This window comes from Primulina eburnea, chromosome 15, assembly GCF_022965805.1.
Source record: "Primulina eburnea isolate SZY01 chromosome 15, ASM2296580v1, whole genome shotgun sequence".
Taxonomy (NCBI): domain Eukaryota; kingdom Viridiplantae; phylum Streptophyta; class Magnoliopsida; order Lamiales; family Gesneriaceae; genus Primulina; species Primulina eburnea.
The window spans coordinates 3,830,740-3,853,994 of record NC_133115.1 but is presented as its reverse complement, the minus strand read 5'-3'; the positions used below and the strand labels follow the sequence as shown (position 1 = coordinate 3,853,994).

General features: G+C 35.9%; 1 protein-coding gene across 1 annotated transcript; it reads right to left on the bottom strand.

Annotated features, from left to right (window-relative positions):
- Positions 1 to 9,981: 9,981 nt before the first annotated feature.
- On the bottom strand, positions 9,982 to 11,321 carry LOC140814408 (24-methylenesterol C-methyltransferase 2-like). The gene has a single exon (XM_073173368.1). It carries the CDS (start codon positions 11,261 to 11,263, stop codon positions 10,172 to 10,174), a length of 1,092 nt encoding a protein of 363 aa, XP_073029469.1. The 5' UTR covers positions 11,264 to 11,321; the 3' UTR covers positions 9,982 to 10,171.
- Between the last annotated feature and the right edge of the window lie 11,934 nt (positions 11,322 to 23,255).

Sequence of the window (23,255 nt, the reverse complement as noted above, 5' to 3'; positions counted from 1 at the left end):
GTCTCACAAGAGACTCACCCTATATATATATATATATATATATATATATATATATATATATATAAAGAAAAATATTATAAATTTTATGGATAATCAACGTATAAAGCAAAATATTATAAATTTTATTTCAAATGTAAATTAAGTTAATTAATGTCATTTAATATCGAATTTTAATGTATGTCTATATGATCTGATTATAGGATAGGGATAATGCTGATCCAATATTTCTGAAAATGGCTCACCTTATGGTGTTTTTTGTTTTTTGGACTTTCATTGAGCATCTTATAAGATTTTTAGAAGATTAAAGATGGGTGCTATAATTAATATAGATTAGAAGAGCAATCAAAACTTGACATAATGAGAGTTGTTATACAATTTAAAATACGAGAACATCGTCAAGCTTTCTCGACTTAGGCTGAGATACAATCAGCTTTATTTGGATGTTAGATAGGAATATAGTTGATAAATACTGAGTGGAGGCGAGAATCCTTGCAAGAGGGGGGTATTTAAGTGGGATCGACCGGTCAAAGCCAAGTCCAGACGAGCTGGCCAAAAATCTCAGGTGTGAATCTACTGATCTATCTATCTATCTATCTATCTATCTGTATATAGAATCTATAGCATGTCATTTTGTCAACTCACTAGCACCTTGTACCAAAGAATTCGGAAATGTACCGGCTTTTTAGCACGTACAACCATCAAACCAGAGACCAAAGCAGGCTCTCCAACTGGGGTTGGAAATATAGACTTTAGTTGAATGGAATTGCCTGATTCCATGGTCTTGGCTTAAACATCAAATGAGCTGGGATAGGGAAGTTTCGAATGCCGACTGGAAACTAAAATTGAGTTGTTATACAATTTAAAATACGAGAAAATCGTCAATTTAGTCCTTTTCCACCAAGACGCTGATGTGACATCGAAAAAATGCTGACGTGGTATTGTGAAATGCCGACAACATCGGAAAATTTATAATGTTTCTGGTAGGGATGACAATGGGGAGGCGAGGCGGGGCGGGGATCTCTTTCCCATCACCATCTCAATCTCCGTTTTTTTTCTAATCTGGGATTCTCCATTTAATATTTGCAGGAATTAAGTCTCTACCGGAACCCATATCATTTTTTATCTAATTGACCTAAAAATCACCATCTCAACTTTGTAGACATTAAATCTTCATTCTAATCATCATCGCTTCAAATAATATAGAAATGATAACGAGATGGGCCGGATTTTTCAATATCATAATCAACCTGACGTGAATTAAATCACTGTCCACATCACCGCTTCAAATATCGATTGAATTACAACAAAAATCTTTAAATTCACTTTAAAAAATATTTACAAAATAATCCACTTGCATATATAAATACTAATGTTATTTAAACAATACAAAATTTTATAATTAATGGTTTTAATTTTAAAAAAATGAAACCACATAATTATCATGTGGTGAATAGTTTGATCGTGCATGATATTTGAATTTTATGAAATTGATTTTAATTTTTTTGTTAATTATTAGGAAAAATCATAATCATCATAATTATTATTACTACTAGTAGTAATAACATTCTCATACCCGTCCGTGATTTGCTTCGGAGATTTGAAAAATTCTCAAACCTGCACTATTTCGGGTTTGGGGCTTCCGGGTTTCTTTTGCTAGGAAAATTGTCATCCTTAGTGTTGAGCCACGTCAACACTATGATGAAATAAAACTAAAACACAACTTTGATAAGTTGGAGGACAAAAAAAGCAAATATAAAAACTTAGAGAAATAAATTGGTTATTTTCTCTTAAAAAATTTGAGCCGTACTGTTACCATCAACTAAAAATGTTAGTAAAATGACATATGTTTGATCCTCCAAATATTTAGTAACATTTTTTTAGATCATCTTGGTTTTTTAAGAATATATAAATTTTAGAGAGTTAATTTTATACATTATTCAAGTGAACTCACGATATTATCGAAAACCCTCAATGAAAAATATTATATATTAACTCCTCTCATGTTTTCAAATCTCGAGCACATATATTTCTGAAGAGTGGGTCTCATGTGAGACCGTCTCACGGATCATAATCTGTGAGACGGGTCAACTCTACCCATATTCACAATAAAATGTAATACTCTTAGCATAAAAAGTAATACTTTTTCATGAGTGACCCAAATAAGAGATTCGTCTCACAACTACGACCCGTGAGACTGTCTCACACAAGTTTTTGCCATTTTTGAAAACAAGTACATACAAGTGTGTGCCTAAATTTGTAAAACAGAGAGAGTTAATAAATAATTTATAATCTCGAGATTTCATTAAAAAAATTGGGGTTTTTTTAAAAAAATATATAAATTAAAAAAATGATTAAAATATTTCAAAAGTGAATCTGTTATCAAATAGTGCAATTTGGGGCAGACTCTTTCGGATTCCAATGTTTTTTTAAAGAAATTAAATCTATGATAGACTGTCACAGATTCTGTCTGACAGAGAATTACGGATTCTATGACTCCATCCGCCTTTATATTGCGCTCATTTCATCGATTCATTTGCGCAAATGAATCGGAGGAATTTTGCGCAAATGAATCCATGAAATGAGCGCAATATAAAGGCGGATTGAGTCTCTGTCAAGGATTCTGATTCTGTTACAGTGTGTCATTTGAATGACACTTTTACAATATTTTAATAAATAATTTTAAAATTTATATATTTTTTAAAAAATCCCAAAATTATGCGTAGGATCCCATACATTTTATTCAAGATAACCAAAAGTATCATTATCTTTATATTTCTAGATAAGTATCTGATACCCTCGGGATAGCCCAGGTTGTGCCCGAGTCATGGACGATTCTTGTGCCTGGGTCATGGACGACCCAAGATACTGGATAGATGGCCAGAATCAGGACAAGTCAGCAGGAAAGGTTCATCAGAAGCCGGACGAGTGAATTCCCGGGAAGTCTTCTCCCCGGGTGTAGTAGCCCGAATTCCAAATTGGGTAATTAACGGATTAATGGTGATTAAGAAGGTTTAATGTGTAATTTTGACCGTGGTCATGATCGGACGAACCGAAGATGGTTCGGTAGCACCGAAGAGTTCGGACGATCCGAAGTGGGTTCGGTGGATCCGATCATGAGGTGTCAAGAGTTGATCGACACGTCAGTTTACATGCAAGTTCGGATGATCCGAAGTGTAGGTTCGGTGGATCCGATCATGAGGTGTCAAGAGCTGATGGACACGTAGGAGTTCGGACGTTCCGAAGTAGGTTCGGTGGATCCGAACATAGCCTATAAATAGTGCTCGGATTTCCTCATTTTGCATTGCAAATTCTTGAGTTGTGTCTCATATTTGAGAGGTTTGGAAGGTTTCTAGGGTTAGTTGTCGGTCGAGCGATAGCCAAGAGCTGCCAGGATTGGTAGTGTAGCGACGCCTGAGTTACGAGGCAATCGACATCAAAGGGCTGTCGACGGACGAAGGTAAACCCTAAACCTTTGGTAGTACTGGTTTTGCTAGTCGAGCATGGTAGTATTGTTCATTGGGTATGCTTTTGATGCGTAGGCTTGTTCTAGACCTGATTAGCGGTGTTGCGTAAGGCTAGGCTTGCTGTGATAGAGGTACGAAAGTACTATCCGAGATATCCTGGTCGAGTATACATCCTTATATGTGTTGCATGATTATGTGGTGCATTGATATATGTCATATGATGCATGCTATTATGTCACGTTTTATGATGCATGTTGCATTTCATGTTGAGCCGTATCTCCTTCGAGATAGCCTTTACTGTTTAGCTGTATCTCTTTCGAGATAAGCTATATCTTGTGGGGCCGCTCAGCCCTGTCTTGTCTTGTGGACGCATGGACACCGAGAGTACACAGTGGCCGACGGGTCCGGAGGGCTTCGGTGATCCGGGACATTTTAGGTCAACGTCTGTTCTTGTAGTGGATGCAGTGACCCAGAGGAGTACCGCGCGGCACTATCCACTTGGCGCCTCTAGACTGAGCATTTTGAGATCCTTTGTTACTCCTGTTTCTTGACTACCCTGGTATCATATCATAGCATGTGCATTTCATATAGGCTTGTATACTCATGCTTTTGTACTGGGCGTTCTTATCGCTCACGTCCTCGGTTTTGTTTATCTTGGACACCCCATTCCCACGGGGCAGGCCTCAGGTTGGATGGCTCAGGAAGAGCAGGAGGAGGACAGTGAGTAGCTGGTTGGTTTAGTTTTCAGTACTCTTTGATTCGATATGGTTGTACCGTATACTTTCTTTTCATTCTGAGTTGTTATGGATTTTCGATGGGGTTGTATAACTATCATTTGTTGACCTTTTCCGCTATTATCTCTGATTGTTATTAATTAAGTTAATTGCATGCTTAGTTCTTGATTAGTAGGTGATTCTGGAACGGGTCACTACACCGGGCCACTGGACGACCGGGCTCTTGTACAAGCTCCCGGGAACTTTCTACACGAGCCACCTCGATATGAGCACCGCACTCGAGTATACTAGCAGAATAAGATGTTGGCGACTGTCCCATCTCTGACACCGGGCCGATGGGTTGACAAAATCAGGTGGGCTGGATGTGACTAGTGTGAGATTTGACATGTCAGAATATAGGGTGTATTCAGCCGTCCTACTATAATTAGTAGGTAGCACGGAGAACGAGGTCATCATTACTTCTCCTACTATAAATATCATGTTCTCTCTTTACATTTACATTCATTCATTCACACCATTATCACAACCATCACTTGGTTACATTGGTTCTTGGCTTGAATCATTCACTGACTTAAGCATCGGAGTGGCCACGCCGGACACCCCTCCGGCGCCCATTCACGTGGTTATCTCCTTGTCTGCAGGTTACAGTGGAAGCTATAGATCACATATACATCTACTTTGCTCATTTTCCTGAACAACATTATTGATTTGATCCGGTAGAGCACCTGACCCGGCTCACCCATTTCACCCGGATTGCATGAGTATCAAATTCATTTTTCTTCACCCTCCCTCTCGATCCCGTTCGATGGATTTGTTTTTAAAGGATGTCTCTTGTGAGATGATCTCACGAGTCAATATTCACAATAAAAAAGTAATACTTTTAGTATTAAAAGTAATATTTTTTCATGGATAACACAAATAACCGATATTCACATCAAAAAGTAATTCTCTTAGTATAAAAAATAATATTTATCACGGATGACCCAAATAAGAGATATGTCTCACAAAATACAACTCGTGAGACCGTTTCACACAAATTTTTGTCTTGTTTTTTATCCTATATACAAATTTAATCTTTAAATAATAATCAATAATTTATAAAGGCTATACTAAAAACCTATTAGAAGTTTAAAACAATTGTAAGCCAAGAGTATTTAGAAAGATTTAGATTGACAAATAAATACACACACACATATATATATATATATATATATATGCATTGTAAATATGTGTTCATATGAGAACACATTTTATGGATTTCGAAGAAGATATTTGATAATAATTAAAAAAAGTATATTTATAAAATTATACTAAATCTTTATGGTTGTAGCGATGAAGTCCTCCTTGCTCCAAAAAGTGAAATTGTTCATTTTAGGCACCCCTCACCCACGGCCCGACTGAAATGTGAGAGGAGGTAAATTATAGTGACTCAGCCAATCAGCAGCAGCTAGACCTTATGCTACACCGCGTACAAAACATAGCTGACAAGTGACCAAAAAACAAAAAGAAGAAAGAAAGTCATCCCCACTCTTTCGCCAATTAAAGTTGTACATATTGATTTTGACACGTGTAAACTTCCAATATTCGAGTCTATTTTAGTAACATCAATTTTACTAAAATTGATTAAGGTGTGATTGTTATATTCGACCTGACTTTATTGCTTTGCAGAATTTTCTTCGTCATACAATCACTCGAATACAGTTTGATGTATGATCCAATCGTCCTCATTAATTTTAAAATATATAGGGTGGATTGTGTTGGATTAAAGGTAGGTATGTAAACGAACCAAACCGTTTGTGAGCTATTCGAAGCTCGATTCGATAAAAGCTCGTTTGAGCTCGTTTAATGAGGCTCGTTAAGATAAACAAACCAAACTTAAGCTTTACAGTATTCGGCCCGTTAGCTCGTGAACATGTTCGTTGGTAAATTCATGAGTAATTTTTTAGATGAAAAAATAATAGTTTTGATATTGATTTTGCATATTATTTATGAAATATATAGAAAAATCTATTAAATTTATTTATTATAATAAATTTACAAATTTTAATAAGAATAATATATATTTTTTTAAATATATAATTTATTTTTTAATTAATTTAATGAAAATTTAAATGTATAATTCATATTTATGAAGCTTGTTTAGTCTCGATAAAGGCTTGAATAAGCTCGTGAGCCATGCATATATTCGTTAAATAAATCTCGAGCTCGGCTCGATTATAAACAAACTAAGCTCAAACATTCAAGAGTTCGGCTCGGCTCGACTCGATTACATCCCTAATTAAAGGTATATGTTTTTAGGTTTATAGGCTTTCCATGTGAGTGAATGAAAATTTGGAAAGGTGGGTTTGTCCCACATCGAAAAAATAAAGTGGCATAGTTAAGTTTATATTGTGTTATACTTTATGGAGGTGTAACACAGTTAGGTCAAGAGGCTCTCTCTCGCGCATGTCGGCACAGGAGTGCAAATCATGGGCCCGATTTGCCTTGGAAAAAGGCTTGACTTTGTGTGCAAGCGTACGAGCGCGACCTGTGTGTCGAATGTCGGACTGATCAAGCCAAAAATCAGCTCGTTTAGCTGGACTTCTGCTTTTGATTCCTCCACTGATAAAGTTCAGGTACTACTTTTATTCGCTAGTCGGGCTGCTAGTCTGCCCGTTGTATCCTGGGAAACAGACGTCCGCTGGAACCTCAGAGCACATACCGGAGGGAGCGAATGTGTTTTAAGGAAACTGTACAGGCTACAGGCCTCGGTTTGGTTTTCGTTTCTTTTACACGATACTCATACTGTAAGCATCACGCTTGTTTCGGTTACTTCTTTATCTTTACAAGTTCAATTTTACGATATTGTTGTTAGCATTTTTTCCAACAGATTGGCCCCCATCTTTAACCCATAACACAAATGTGTTTTTTTTTTAAAACTGGGTTGCTATAATCGTAATCCAACCCATTTTTTTTTACTTTGGGTTGGGTTGGGTCGACGAGCTTATGTCGCTCTTGATAATGACACTTTTAATTTTGTAAGCCGAATAAAGAAGCAATTATACCTCGGAATATGAACTTACATTGACAGCTTTAAATGGTGATATTAAATTTTCATTCACCACGAGGATAATGTTCTCAAGACAAATCGAACTCGACCAAATCAAATTTATGCCATTTGGATTGTCCATGATCTCATTTAACGAGAAGAGTATCTTTTATTTTATGAATTGGGCTGTATTGGGGTTTTGTAGTTTTGGCATCCAAATGGGCCGGGTCAAAAAGTTGGATAGTTTATCATACAACAAATTTAGGCTAAATTCAATTGCTTTATTTAGATTATATATTTTAATTAAACCTAAAAATGAGAAGAAATTATAATTTAATTTATATTTTATTTAGATTACATATTTTATGAGATGATATTTGGTCAATTAAGAATCAATTTTGTTGATTTTATTTAATATTTTTACATATATTTTACCATAAGATCAATGCTTAGCATTTATTGATTTGACAACCTCGAGGATAATATACTCATATGTAAGATAGAATGCCTAACTTTTAGTCAGCAAGAACATGTCTTTTGTTTCTTGATCATCAATGTACCTGCAGGATGATGTGTTTATGTTTTTTTTTTTTAATATTTATTTGTTTTTATCATAGGCAGTATATGATTTTCCAATTCCTAGGTAACGTACGACAAAGTTGCAATGGTATTGTACTAAAAATTGAGAGATCCAAAAACCAAGTCCTCTCTTGAAAAAAAAAGAACACTGTCTGCCAGCAAGTGTGAAGCACCGTACATGCCGGAGATTCAGGAAGACTAAACAGAAAAATAATCGAGACAAATTTACTACTTTATGGGGTGAGTGTTTTTGTCCACTCAAGACATGATAAATATTAATGATTGATGATGAATCATAGTCACTCATCCATGAATCATAGTTAAGAGAGTTGTCATGATTTACGCACCCAAGTCACGAGAAATCTAGATGTAATCACAAGTTATGTGAACGCGGTCCGCTTAAACGCACTTAAGCTTGAAGCTCGAAAAACACGTTCAGCTTCGGAGAAAAACGGAAAAAAAAGGTTGAATGATAGTTTGATCGAATTAAGTGTAATTAAAGTGTTTAATTAAATGTGATTAAACACAATTAATCACATTTATTTATTTTAAATTTTTTATTTTGAATTTATGTCTTTTTATTTGAAAATAATAATTTAAGTTATAATTTAGATGTTTATTTTTTAATTTTAATTATTGATTAAACATGTCTGATAATGATTTGACAAATATTTATATTTTTTAATATGATCTAATTGCAAAAATAAATAAAGAATGTAATTTTGAAATTTTTATGTTTTTATAAATATGAGAATTAATACATCAGACTTAAATTTATCGTATTTATGTATTATTTTATCTATTTAGGTTTGAGATAATAACAATTACACTAAAGATAAAAAACGATTTTTCACGCTTAAGCCTGTACTAATCTCGCTTAAACTTGAAAAATTTGGAGCTCGACATCCACATTTCGAGACGCTTCACGCTTTTTAGAACCTTGTGAAATTGTATGGCTCAAATAAAAATTTTTGTCCAAAGACAAGAGTCCTGGAAAACTGGAATGGAACGTGTACAATTAGAAAAACAATGGAACCTCACTTTATTAGTACCACAATTTATAACATTATTGATAAGTACAAATGATGATACATGATTCATACTACACCAAATTCACCACATTTAAAAGAAAAAGCTAAAGCAAATGTTAAATTCAAAATACAAAGGTAAAGCAAATGAATATTTAAGGCCATGATAATGCTTGTTCGATGAATCCACACAGATACTGCAACTTTACAACAAAGAAATGCATAGAGATCTGCTAAAATTATATTAAACAACAACCAAAAGCATACCACATGACACCAATCTTGACAAATTGGTATATTTTACTCGGAAATAAAGATGCAGCAACAAATAGATTATAGCCAAAAAACATGCTCTATTCCACCTTCTTTCAAACTCAACACAAGTTCATTTTCATGATTGGAATACACAAGAAGTTATCTATCTACCACGAAAGCAGGCGATCGAACAACTCAATAAATTTTAGCTTTCAACGTGTAGTTACTCATTCGATAGCAGGAATGATGAACATATACAACCAATCATCGTTCAAAAGATACACCCCCCCATACATATCTCAAATGCCCGGATAAAGACCAGAGATTCAAAAATATCCTCAATTTTCAACTGCAAGTGTGAAAAGCTAATCGATGAGAAAGTTCTTAATCTATCACTGGACGCTGATAAGATTAACATCATCAATTTGAGTGGAATACCATGTTAAATGACAATCTACACAAATAATAACAGCTTACATCACAAGAACAAGACAATAAGAATAGTTTCATTTCCATCTTAGTGTTACAGGCTGTCTTAAATATTCAGAATATTAAGGAACACAAATGGCCCTCCAAGAATCGCCTAATTGAAAGACACTGAGTCATTCGCTAACTATGGCACATGCCATGTCCACTAAATAAATTACTTGTAAGTTGTATCAAATTAAAAGACAATTTACAAACAGAATATACTAGAACTTGGAACAGCTTAAGCTGTTTAATCAGTCAACATGTTACAAGATTCTCATTGGTACAAGCTTAATTTCAGCATCTATCCTAATGAAGCTACAGGACATATAAACAGATGAATTTCATAGCACTTTTCTTATATAAGATAAGATAATTAAGGAAATCCAAGGCAATAATATGTTCCAAGATCCCAACTTTGAGAATAAATCAGATAAAAGCAGACTTGATTATCTGTAAAAGCAAGCAAATTACTCCAAAAATCCATAAAGCTGTTAAATTTGAAGTCCCATGAGAAACAAGATAATTAAAAGGTAATGGCATATAAAAGAGACACCAACTGCCAGAAATCGATCCGGGCCGAGTAATCTTGATCGAACTACAATACAATATCTCCTAATCCGAACTGGAAGCGGGATTAATCTCGGGCTTTCTGCAGAGAATCATATGCATCGGAGTGAAGATCCCAGTCTCCCCACCTCGAGTAAGGTAATCAGCGGTAACAAACAGCATCTCATGCACATCCACCACACCTTTAGGCGCAATCCCTATCCACGCAAGAACGGTAACTAGAATGTGGTTCCTCCAGTACGCAATCCGACCCATTTTGAGCCGGGTCCACCATGGATTAGCCGGCGGCTTAGCTAAATCCTTCTCCTTAATCACTTCGAAACCCACCCTTTTCGCCACTTGAGCTATATCGTTGTAACTCCTCAGACCCGGCAACGCGTCTCCCCTCTCGATACCTTGGATGACCTCCACGTGTTCCGGGTTGTCTCCGTGGTACAACTCTGTGGTTACCCATTCATAGGAGACGTACAAGGATCCAGGTTTCAAAACCCTGTAGATCTCGCTGTACACCTCTTCGAGTTTCGGTGCATGACACGTAGCTTCTATGGAGTAAGCCCCGTCGAAGCTGTTCTCGTCGAAGGGCATCTGGAGGAAATTCCCGCACACCACCTCACACAGCTTGTCAAGCCCAGCCTTTTTGTTATGCATCCGGGCCCGCTTCACCTGGTACTCATTTATGGTGATACCCACAACATTTGCCCCGGAGTGACTCGCAATCGCACGCATCGGGCCGCCGACGCCGCAACCCGCGTCGAGAATCCTGGCTCCGGGCTTGACATTTAATAGATCCACCGCCATCTCCTCGTGAACACGGGTAGCTTCGCGGTGTGATTTACCAGGGATCGAAGGCGAAAAGTGGAAAGACTGCCCCCAACCCCATTCGTAGATATCCGTGACCAGATTGTAGAAGGTGTCCACAAAAGCTGGCACCTTTTCCGCCGTCTCGATCTCTTTAGGGCGGCGGAAGAAAGAACAGTACTGTTTGTAATTGTCCTGGACTTTTTCCTTGGCGATGGAGCCGCCGGAGAGGTTCACGGCGCGCTTGCCTTTCTGCTCCGCCGAGCCGAGAATGCAGACGAACCAGTACAAGCCGCCAGCTATGAGTGAGACTGTGCACAATAGAGAGAGAATATCCATGGATGGCAAGAAAGTTGGGGAAGATTTGAGAAAATGCACTTCTTTGTAAACTAGGCCGTAAAGGGGAAGTGAGCTTTATTCTGCAGCGGGGTCGTGGAGTTTCAATTACATGCGTGCTGTGCACTGCTCCGGTGTATTCAACTCGATCCATTTGCGACACGTCGACAAGGAAAATATTTATGATTTTCTTCGTGTCATCATAATTAATCAAGGCAGTCTATCGTATAATTCTTCTAAATAATTTATCAAAAATTCTAATTTTTAAATTCATATAATAATTAAATAATTTAAAAAATTCTTTTAATTCCTAATAGAAATACAACAATTTTTTTTTTTCAATTTATATAATGGTGTTTATATATATAATTTAAATATAAAAAATAGTAATAAATAACTTGTCGTGAATACAATTAATTATCAATAATTGCTGTCGAATGAATATTAAATTAAGGGGTTAACGTTGACGGATTCCATTTTTTGCAAATAAAAGTTATATGATATTCATTCCACCACGGAGTACATATCTTCTAAGACGGTCTCACGAGTATTTATCTTTGAGACATGTCAATCATACCGATATTCACAATAAAAAATAATACTCTTAATATAAAAAATAATATGTTTTCATGGATGACCCAAATAAAAAATAAGTCCCACAAAATATGATCCGTGAGACCGTCTCACACAAATTTTTATCTATTTCATATTAGGCGGTGGGCTTTACATTTGGTAATTAGTTAATAGTTATATTTCAATTAACTATAATTTTTGACATAATAATAAACGTCATAATCATTTTTCATGAATAAAATGACGTGTAAAAAAAGTCCGACTATCCTCGTCAATACAAAAACCTATCATATGGATTGTCGAAATATTTACCATGATTTCTGTATTAATTATAAAATTGTAATTAATCGTACATGTGGAGTCAATCGTTGGAATTTCGTGTATTTATTAGCAAACTTTATGTGTGTATTTAATCATGAGAATAAAGATTTGTCCTATGAGCTGTTCCCATTTTCTTATATTAATTATTGATGGTTAACTCGATCCTACCCCTGCGGACACTGTCCACAGAGGTCGATCTAACGACTAGAATTTTTCCGAGTCAATTTTTTTATTTTTTTTTAACATGGAGGTGGGTCCGGATCACTCATGTGGAGTGATCCGGACCGTTCATTACCCATGCAAGCAGTGCCTGCACGGATAGGGTGAAACAAACCATTATTGATTATCAACAAAATGACTCATATCACAAGGTCCGCAAGTACAATTCCTAAGATTTTTATTGGATAATAATTCAACATAATAAAAAATTTATGTACTTTACACACATACTTTATATTAATATTTTTATAATCGAATGATTGATCGAACTAGCCTATTTTATAAAATCGACCGTTTAATTAGACGGTCAGATCAGAAACTGTTAATTTATATAAAATAAAAATATTATGTAGTAAAAACTATATTTCAAATTTTAAGATTTTAAATATATATATAAAGAAAATAAATATTTATCAAAATTTAAAATCTAAACAATATATATATATAATCAAATATAATTATATATATATATTTCAAACAAAAAAAATCAAAATAAGTTATAATACTATTAAAATATTTTTTTAATAAAATTTAAAATTTTAATAATCATGTATATAACTAAAAATAAAATTTTAAATACAAAAACAATTTTTTGAAAACATATATATAAAAGAATAATCAAATTCTAAAAAAAATTAAAACATGTGAATCGGTTGAACCGGTTTTCACTTATTTTTTACAGTTTTTGACCGATTCTGAGGAGTTTGAAGTAAAAATGTTTTTTAGACTAGGTCCGACCGGATTTGTGATCGATTTCAGGTTGAACCAACCAATTCGACCTGATTTTGAAACAATGCTAAGTATAATACTCATATGTCGTGTTACGCTCGCAACGATTGTATTTTAGCTGCTAGTTATTGTTTAAATACCAAGTAATTTTGGAGGCCAAAAAATAATTGGAATTATAATTACAGAAAAAATGTCCATTTTAGAGCAATATAAAATTTTCCTTTGAGAATTATGAAAAGGGACGATGACTAGTAAGTCATTTTTCATTTGAGATACTAATGAAATAAAATGAACAGTATTTTTAATCTTTAAATTTATATGAAAATATATCAACTGATGTTTTACTAAAAAAAATAATTAGAAATAATAGTAAATTCAATCACTTCCAAGAATTTTTTAAAAAATAATGTTTTAAATATTTTAATTTATGTGTTAAAAAAATAAAAAAATATTCGAATAATAAGAAAAAAAACATGGACATGAATTAATTATTATTTGATGAAAATGAATGATATTTTTGTAGAATTTTGAAGGATATTTTTGGAGTCTTACAGGATAGATCCCACTCATTCAACATCCCTCTCGGCCCACTGTACAAAAATAATGGGCCTATCCGGAATTTAGGCCCGTTTTGACCACTAGATCCAATTTCAATACGGAAAAAATACTTCATAAGATGCAAACTTGCAAATCTCATGACTATTGTCTATTATCTGGTTTTGAATCATTTCAAAGTTACATTGGAGTTATATTGTAACCGTCGATTATAATTTTTAGTAAAACGACAAATGATATATTTTACAATTGATATAAGATTCACAGTCACGTTTTCAATTTGGAGTTTGAGTTTTAATTTTTACATTCAAACTCGATTAAATTTTTATTTATTAAATACAAGATTTTTAGAGTTTGATTTTCATCTATGAAGTTATCTTTTATCTTTATTTAATAATATGTTAAAATACAAAAAAAATTTTGATATCTCATATTCTAGTACTTGTGAGCTGCTTGTTAAATGTTGGGAAGAATAATTTGATTTTAAGTTTGACTCAAAATATGTTGGAATATATTATAATTTGACTCAAGTGAAATAATATCAAAAAATTAAATCAATATAAAAGCTTTATGACAAAAACTTGTGCGAGACGGTCTCACGGATAGTATTTTGTGAGACATATATCTTATTTGGGTCATTAATGAAAAAATATTACTTTTTATTCTAAGAGTATTCTCTTATTTGAGTCATCAATAAAAAAAATATTACTTTTTATGCTAAGAGTATTCTCTTATTTGAGTCATCAATAAAAAAATATTACTTCTTATTCTAAGAGTATTAATTTTTATTTTCAATATCGGTAAGATTGATCTGTCTTATAGATAAAACTTCATGAGATTGTTTCACAAGAGACTTACTCCAATTTTATTTAGTGCGTAATAAAATATGAAATATAACCGTTAAAAAAAACTAATATACTCGTGGGGGCGAGTCGATCCTACATTAAATCAATATGTCTTTTTTTTTTTTTTCCTTTTCTTACTTTCTTGGATATTTGAAACGTTATCTTTGATGATTATTTTTATTTTTTATTGAAAGTTTTCTTTCAATAATCGTTTTAAAAAAAATTATGAGATGCTTTTTCTATTTTCTTTTTCAAGTTTCACACTATTAAAATTGTTTCTTTATTTCCTTAAAAAATCTCAACGAAATTTATTGTTGTCACATCATTATTCTAACGAAACAAAAAATGGAAAAAAAATTCAAAATTAGTGTAACAAAATCAAAATTTGAAAAATTAATAGAATGAAACGCTGAAATATATCAAAAAAGTTATTTTTCCACGCACAAAGGTTTAAACTCTAAAATTTTAAGTTATTATTACAATATAAAATATTATATATATATATATATATATATATATATATATATATATATATATATATATATATATATTCTACTCAATAAATGTGAGAGTCATCTTATTATTGCTAAAGCACACAAATGTTGTAAGTACAAAAATTAACAATAAATTTAATGTGTAGAGATTTGAGGTCATTATTTTTATTTAGGTTGGAAATTAATACGAAATGTTAGTTTAATTTGGACGAAAAATTAAATAAGAAGTAATTTAATAAAATTTTAATATGTTTTGTTTAAAAAAATATATGAGAGATATTTCTTAACTAAGAAAGGCTTTACCACATGATAATGTCTTTTGTGAGACGTTCTCACGAATCTTTATCTATGAGACGGGTCAACCCTACCGATATTCACAATAAAAAATAATACTCTTAGCATAAAAAAAATTACTTTTTCATGGATGTTCCAAATAAGAGATCCGTCACACAAGTTTTTGTCTTATCCACAATACCAAAAATCATTTATTTTACGACTTTAAATTTAATTAATAATATAGATATACACTCTCCTAGCTCATTTTCAATAACATGTATTTGTTATATTATACAATCAATTATTATTATATTTGGAAAAATAATTTAATTATTTAGTCAAGTCTCATTGTCAATTAAATACTCACCAACTCTGAAGGAGACCAAAAAAGACCCTTCAATAATTGATGTCTTATTTCTCTAAAAAAAAAAAGAAAAAAAAGTATAGTTGATGTCTTGTTTTCAACCAGTATAAAGTATAATACGCACTTATATATATTTATTTATATTATATTATATTACATTATATATACGAAGAAATATATTCGATGTAATATAAATAATAAGCATCTCACAGATGTCAGATTTTATGTCGTGTAGGAGAAATATGATCTGGGTACAGTTGGTTCTGAAGAGAATTTCGAAGACTCGGTCCAAGTTATCTAATAGGCGTGATTTTTAAAGAAGAAAAGTCAAGATATAAAAAATAGAATACTTGAACAAATTATGCCACACTTTTGTTGTCCATTTTGTTATATACACATGATACCCTCGGATCGAGGATGGATCAGGCCTACTCTCGATAACCCAGATAGTGGACTAACGTTCAAAAACTCCTGAAAGGCCATTTACGCAAAAAAGCCCTGACAAGAAGTCATTTCTCTTGCACGAAGTTGGCTGAGGTCATCCATACCGACCTCCCAAAACACCCTTGATCATGGCAGAAAAGACATGGCCGACCTCCATGCCGAGCTCTCGCGAGTTTCCGAGCCGACCTCTCATATGGTGTTATCGCACCGATTGGACATATTCTGGCCGACCTCCTGAGCCAAGCTCCAACAAAGTCCAGAATATGGACGAACTCTTGCCTAGGAGAACTTCTATTCAGACATTAACGGGTATCCCACGTAAATAAGGCCCAAAAGAGTAAAGCCCGTCAAGATCTAACTGTTGGATAAATGAATAATGAAGAGGTGTTGAGTTGTATAGGGAAGTGGGATGTCTCAAGATGGCTTGTCCCACATTGAGAAAATCACCACATGAAGTTTCCCTAATAAGCTCCAAGTTGAGATAGGGGTTTGGGCCCCAAGGGGTACCAGAAGTTTTTAGAAGGGGGAAGACGCTAATACGATGTATCTTGGTGAAACACACACACGCGCGCGCTCGTCTCGTCTCGAGTGCGGTGCGGTGCGGTCTTTGACAAGTATTAATCTTTTTGGGTCAAATTTATTTGAAGAATAAATTGTTCAGTCACAAATTGATATACTTGGGCAGAAGTACACGCGCAAGGGCGCCAAATCCCGCGCGGATGCGCGCCTGAGGCTGTCTCGACCAGAACAGGGCGCGACTTCTCGCGCGGGCGCGCGCGCCCTACTGTCCAGAAACAGACCAAGACACGGCCCAAAAACAGAACATGGCGCGCGACTTCACGCGCAGGCGCGCGCGCCTTGCTGTGCGTGGCAGTGTGCTGCGCGCGGCCGCGCTCGCGTCCCTTGGCTGTGATGGCATCTGGTTTTGGCTCAAACAATGTGTCTCTTGACTGAAATTGTGTCTCTTCAATGTATCCAATCTGGAAAGTCATGTCTCCTCTATACATCCATTGATCATCTATAAATAATCCCTCCCATCAAATTTCGAAGATTGCTGGAAAAATCACTACACTTGTTCTTGCAATTTTCTGCTATTTCTCATACCATCTTGCTGCATAATTTCGTCCAACACTTGAAGGTTATTGCATATATATTGTTCGCTGAAATCAAGACTTGTAGTGCTGCAAAGTCTTGACGTGAAGTCGTTGTATCTTGGGGACGATTGCCTGCAACGTATAGCACTTTATATACGGGCAATTTCGTCTTGCGGAGAAAGGACTTTCCTTGCCTCGACTTGATATTATTGCTGCTAATTGTTCGTGACTACTTGGTTCGTGAATCAAATACGTCTCCAGGGTAATATATTTTTATAACAATCGCAAGACGAAATTTATCTATCATTGATATTCTGGATATGTCGACTCCTCCTACTGCTCCTGCGCCGGTGCACACCGCCCATGCTGCTCCTGCACACGGCGAAAAGCCTGCGAAGTTCAATGGTGCCGACTTCAAACGTTGGCAGCAGAAAATGCTATTCTACCTCACAACACTAAGCCTATCTCGATTCCTTAAAGAGGAATCCCCTGTCATTGATGTGGACGATGATGACTCCCAACGAAGATCTGCTGTGGATGCGTGGAACCACAGTGATTTTCTATGCCGAAACTACATTCTAAATGGACTAGACGACACGCTTTACAGTGTCTACTGCTCTGTTAAGACTGCCAAGGAGTTGTGGGACTCGCTGGAGAAAAAGTACAAGACGGAGGATGCAGGAGTCAAGAAGTTCGTAGTTGGCAAATTCCTTGACTTCAAAATGGTGGACGCCAAATCCGTAATAAGTCAGGTACAACAAATTCAAATTATTATTCATGACTTATTGGCAGAGGGGATGGACATCAATGAACCATTTCAAGTGGCGGCTATCATTGAGAAATTGCCACCGATGTGGAAAGACTTCAAGAACTACCTTAAGCACAAGCGCAAGGAGTTGAAACTTGAAGATCTGATTGTGAGGCTTCGTATTGAGGAAGATAGTCGATCTTCTGAAGCAAGAACCCACAAAAGAACAATGGAGGCCGAGGCCGAGGCAAATCTAACAGAATCGAGCACTAGCCACAAAAGAAAGCGCCCTCAAAATGAGAAGCGAGGGCAGGCCAAGAAATTCAAAGGAACTTGCTACAACTGTGGCAAGCCGAATCATATGGCCAAGGACTGTCGTCTTCCAAGGAAAGACAACAGAAATCAGAATCCAAGGCAAGCCAATGTCATCGAAGATAGGAATGTACCAATAGACCTATCACGACTTGATCTATCCGCAGTTGTGTTTGAAACCAACTTGGTGGATAATCTAAGGGAATGGTGGGTAGATACCGGATCCACTAGCCACATATGTGCTGAAAAAGAAATGTTCTCATCCTACACTACTGTAAGTGATAGGAAATTGTTTATGAGAAACTCCACGACGTCTGAAGTCGTAGGAATTGGCAAAGTGGTGTTGAAGATGACTTCCGGCAAAGAGATGACATTGTTGAATGTGCTGCATGTGCCAGACATTCGAAAGAACTTGGTTTCTGGATCGTTGTTGAGTAAGGCGGGTTTTAAACTTGTGTTTGAGTCGGACAAGTTTGTCCTTACTAAGGCTGGTGTATTTGTAGGAAAAGGGTACCAAGATAATGGTCTCTTTAAACTCAATGTAATGAATGTTTACCGCGATGAGGCGAAGAATAAAGTTAATGATTCTGTTTACTTGGTTGAATGTTCTAATTTATGGCATGAAAGATTAGGACATGTTAACTTCAACACATTAAAAAGACTTGCAAATTTAAATGTAATACCTGCATTTAAAAGAAATCCACAAGAAAAGTGTGAGATTTGTGTTGAAGCAAAGATGGCCAAAGCCCCATTTCATTCTGTGACAAGAAGTACCAATCCACTTGACTTAATTCACACTGACGTATGTGATTTAAAGTTTGTGCAAACTCGAGGTGGGAATAAGTACTTCATAACATTCATTGATGATTGCACAAGGTTCTGTTACGTCTACTTATTGAAAAGTAAAGATGAAGCTATAGAAGCTTTCAAAAACTATAAGAATGAGGTTGAGAATCAATTGAGTTCAAAGATCAAAATGATTCGAAGTGATAGAGGTGGAGAGTATGTCGCTCCATTTGAAGAATTGTGTACTAACTTTGGCATAATTCATCAAACAACAGCACCATACTCACCTCAATCGAATGGAGTTGCAGAACGTAAAAATCGTACTCTTAAGGAGATGATGAATGCGTTGTTGATAAATTCGGGCTTACCTCAAAACTTGTGGGGGGAAGCAATATTATCTGCAAACCACATTCTTAACAAAATACCACACAAAGGGAAAGATGAAACTCCATATGAGTTATGGAAGGGTCACAAACCATCTTATAAATACCTAAAAGTGTGGGGGTGTTTGGCTAAAGTAGAGATACCAAAGCCAAAACAAGTTAAAATTTGACCCAAAACCGTTGACTGCATTTTTATTGGATATGCCTATAATAGTAGTGCATATAGGTTTTTGGTGCATAATTCAACGATTCCTGATATTAGTGAAGGAACAATTATGGAATCAAGGAATGCAATATTCTTTGAAAACAACTTTCCTTGTAAGGAAAGAAAAGATGGTTCATCTAAACGGTCTTATGAATCTACTGTTGATTCTAAAGAAGTCAATGAAGAACCAAGACGTGGAAAGAGAGCAAGAATTGAAAAGTCCTTTGGTCCTGACTTTATGACTTACATGTTAGATGATGAACCAAGAACTGTTCAAGAAGCTCTATCCAATCCCGAAGCTCCTTTTTGGAAAGAAGCTATAAATTCTGAAATAGAATCCATCATGCATAATAATACATGGGAGTTGACTGATCTCCCTCCGGGTTGTAAGCCTTTAGGATGCAAGTGGATCCTTAAAAGGAAATACAAAGAAGATGGATCTATAGACAAATATAAAGCCCGTTTGGTGGCTAAAGGGTTCAAACAAAAAGAAGGATATGACTTCTTTGACACATATTCTCCAGTCACTAGGATTACATCCATTCGTGTTCTCATAGTTATTGCTGCATTGCATAACCTAGAGATTCACCAAATGGATGTAAAGACAGCCTTCTTAAATGGAGAATTAGAAGAGGAAATATACATGGAACAACCCGAGGGGTTTGTCGTTCCCGGACAAGAAAAGAAGGTGTGTAAACTTGTGAAGTCACTATACGGACTCAAACAAGCACCTAAGCAATGGCATGAAAAGTTTGACACTACAATGAAGTCAAATGGTTTCAAAATCAACGAATGTGATAAATGCGTTTATATTAAAGGTAATGCAAGTGCTTATGTCATTGTATGCCTTTATGTAGACGACATGTTGATTATGGGAAGTAATCATGAGTTGATTATAAATGCCAAGGACATGTTGAAAAGGTCTTTTGATATGAAAGACATGGGGTTGTGTGCTATAATTTTGGGGATTAAAATCTCTAGAATACCTGAAGGAATAGTGTTATCACAAACTCACTATGTTGAAAAGGTGCTTGAAAGATTCAGTACCTTAAACATTCGACCTGCTAGAATTCCTATAGATTTAGGTGTTCATTTAGCAAAGAATAGAGGAGAACCCAACTCACAACTGGAATATGCAAGGATAATAGGTAGTCTAATGTACTTGACTAACTGTACTCGTCCAGATCTTGCATATTCAGTGAATAAATTAAGTAGGTTCACAAGTAATCCAAGTAAGGATCATTGGAAAGCCTTAACGAGAGTGCTTGGATATTTGAAATATACATTGAACTATGGTTTGATATATTCAAAATATCCTGCAGTTCTAGAAGGATACTGTGATGCCAATTGGATATCTGACACAAAAGACTCCAAGTCCACTAGTGGGTATGTATTCACAATAGGTGGAGGAGCGGTGTCATGGAAATCGTCTAAGCAAACGTGTATAGCGCGATCCACTATGGAATCCGAGTTCATAGCATTAGACAAAGCCGGGGAAGAAGCCGAATGGCTAAGAAACTTCCTAGAGGATATTCCTTGTTGGAATAAGCCAGTGCCTTCCATTAACATTCACTGCGATAGTCAATCGGCAATAGGAAGAGCACGAAGCAGTATGTACAATGGTAAGTCTCGTGACATTAGACGGAGACATAATACCATAAGACAATTGATCTCGAATGGGGTTATTTCTGTTGAATATGTGAAATCAAAGGAAAACCTAGCGGATCCGTTTATTAAAGGTATAAATAGAGATCAAATGTACAAGCTGTTGAGAGGAATGGGCTTAAAACCCACAAAATAAAATATTTATAGCGGTAACCCAACCTTGTGAAGTGGAGATCCGATGACCTTGGTTCAATGGGACAACTAAGTTATAAATATTAGTATGAGTACTTGGAATAAATAAAGGCTCATTCCTACGAAATCCAAGTAGAAAAGACCTGCAACATGTGGTGAGGTTAAGTCTTCTTTTAATGATTCCTATACCTAAGAGGTAGAGTATGGCAGGATACTCTAGATAGGAGATCACCTATATAAGTGAGAAGTAATGGCCGCTTCAATGGAAAACACTTATGAATCTAAGATATGGTCCAGGGCCGAAACGGACACAACGTGAGAACAAGAATATGTTAGAGTTATTATTGTGTAAATACTATTGACTTGGTTTACATAAACGGTTGACTAGTTCAAGACATCGTGTCACTACTCAACTAGTAAATCCTATGGTATATTACTAAGAAAGGTTCAAAGTCAAAAGCTACCTATCCTAATGCAATAATAATTCACAATAGCTTTCAAGTAAATCTGCATACATGTATTAAGTTCATTTATGTGGGGGAATGTTGGATAAATGAATAATGAAGAGGTGTTGAGTTGTATAGGGAAGTGGGATGTCTCAAGATGGCTTGTCCCACATTGAGAAAATCACCACATGAAGTTTCCCTAATAAGCTCCAAGTTGAGATAGGGGTTTGGGCCCCAAGGGGTACCAGAAGTTTTTAGAAGGGGGAAGAAACTAATACGATGTATCTTGGTGAAACACACACACGCGCGCGCTCGTCTCGTCTCGTCTCGTCTCGTCTCGGGTCGGTGCGGTGCGGTGCGGTGCGGTGCGGTGCGGTCTTTGACAAGTATTAATCTTTTTGGGTCAAATTTATTTGAAGAATAAATTGTTCAGTCACAAATTGATATACTTGGGCAGAAGTACACGCGCAAGGGCGCCAAATCCCGCGCGGATGCGCGCCTGAGGCTGTCTCGACCAGAACAGGGCGCGACTTCTCGCGCGGGCCCGCGCGCCCTACTGTCCAGAAACAGACCAAGACACGGCCCAAAAACAGAACATGGCGCGCGGCCGCGCGACTTCACGCGCAGGCGCGCGCCTTGCTGTGCGTGGCAGTGTGCTGCGCGCGGCCGCGCGAGTTGTCGCGCGGCTGCGCGCGCAGCGCTGTTTCTGAAGGCACTCGCGTCCCTTGGCTGTGATGGCATCTGGTTTTGGCTCAAACAATGTGTCTCTTGACTGAAATTGTGTCTCTTCAATGTATCCAATCTGGAAAGTCATGTCTCCTCTATACATCCATTGATCATCTATAAATAATCACTCCCATCAAATTTCGAAGATTGCTGGAAAAATCACTACACTTGTTCTTGCAATTTTCTTCTATTTCTCATACCATCTTGCTGCATAATTTCGTCCAACACTTGAAGGTTATTGCATATATATTGTTCGCTGAAATCAAGACTTGTAGTGCTGCAAAGTCTTGACGTGAAGTCGTTGTATCTTGGGGACGATTGCCTGCAACGTATAGCACTTTATATACGGGCAATTTCGTCTTGCGGAGAAAGGACTTTCCTTGCCTCGACTTGATATTATTGCTGCTAATTGTTCGTGACTACTTGGTTCGTGAATCAAAGACATCTCCAGGGTAATATATTTTTAGAACACTAACAGTATCTAGAAGATCTAGCCAAATCTACAAGATTTAACTAAATTTTTCACAAGATTCTGAGGATTTAAATCTACTAAATCATGACTTTATTTCTCTCCTATAAAAACCAGGTTTCGTTCATTGTTTATTCATTCAGATATTCAAATTCTCTCAGTACACACATTACTCTTTCAATTTTCTATTCTCTGACTTGAGCGTCGGA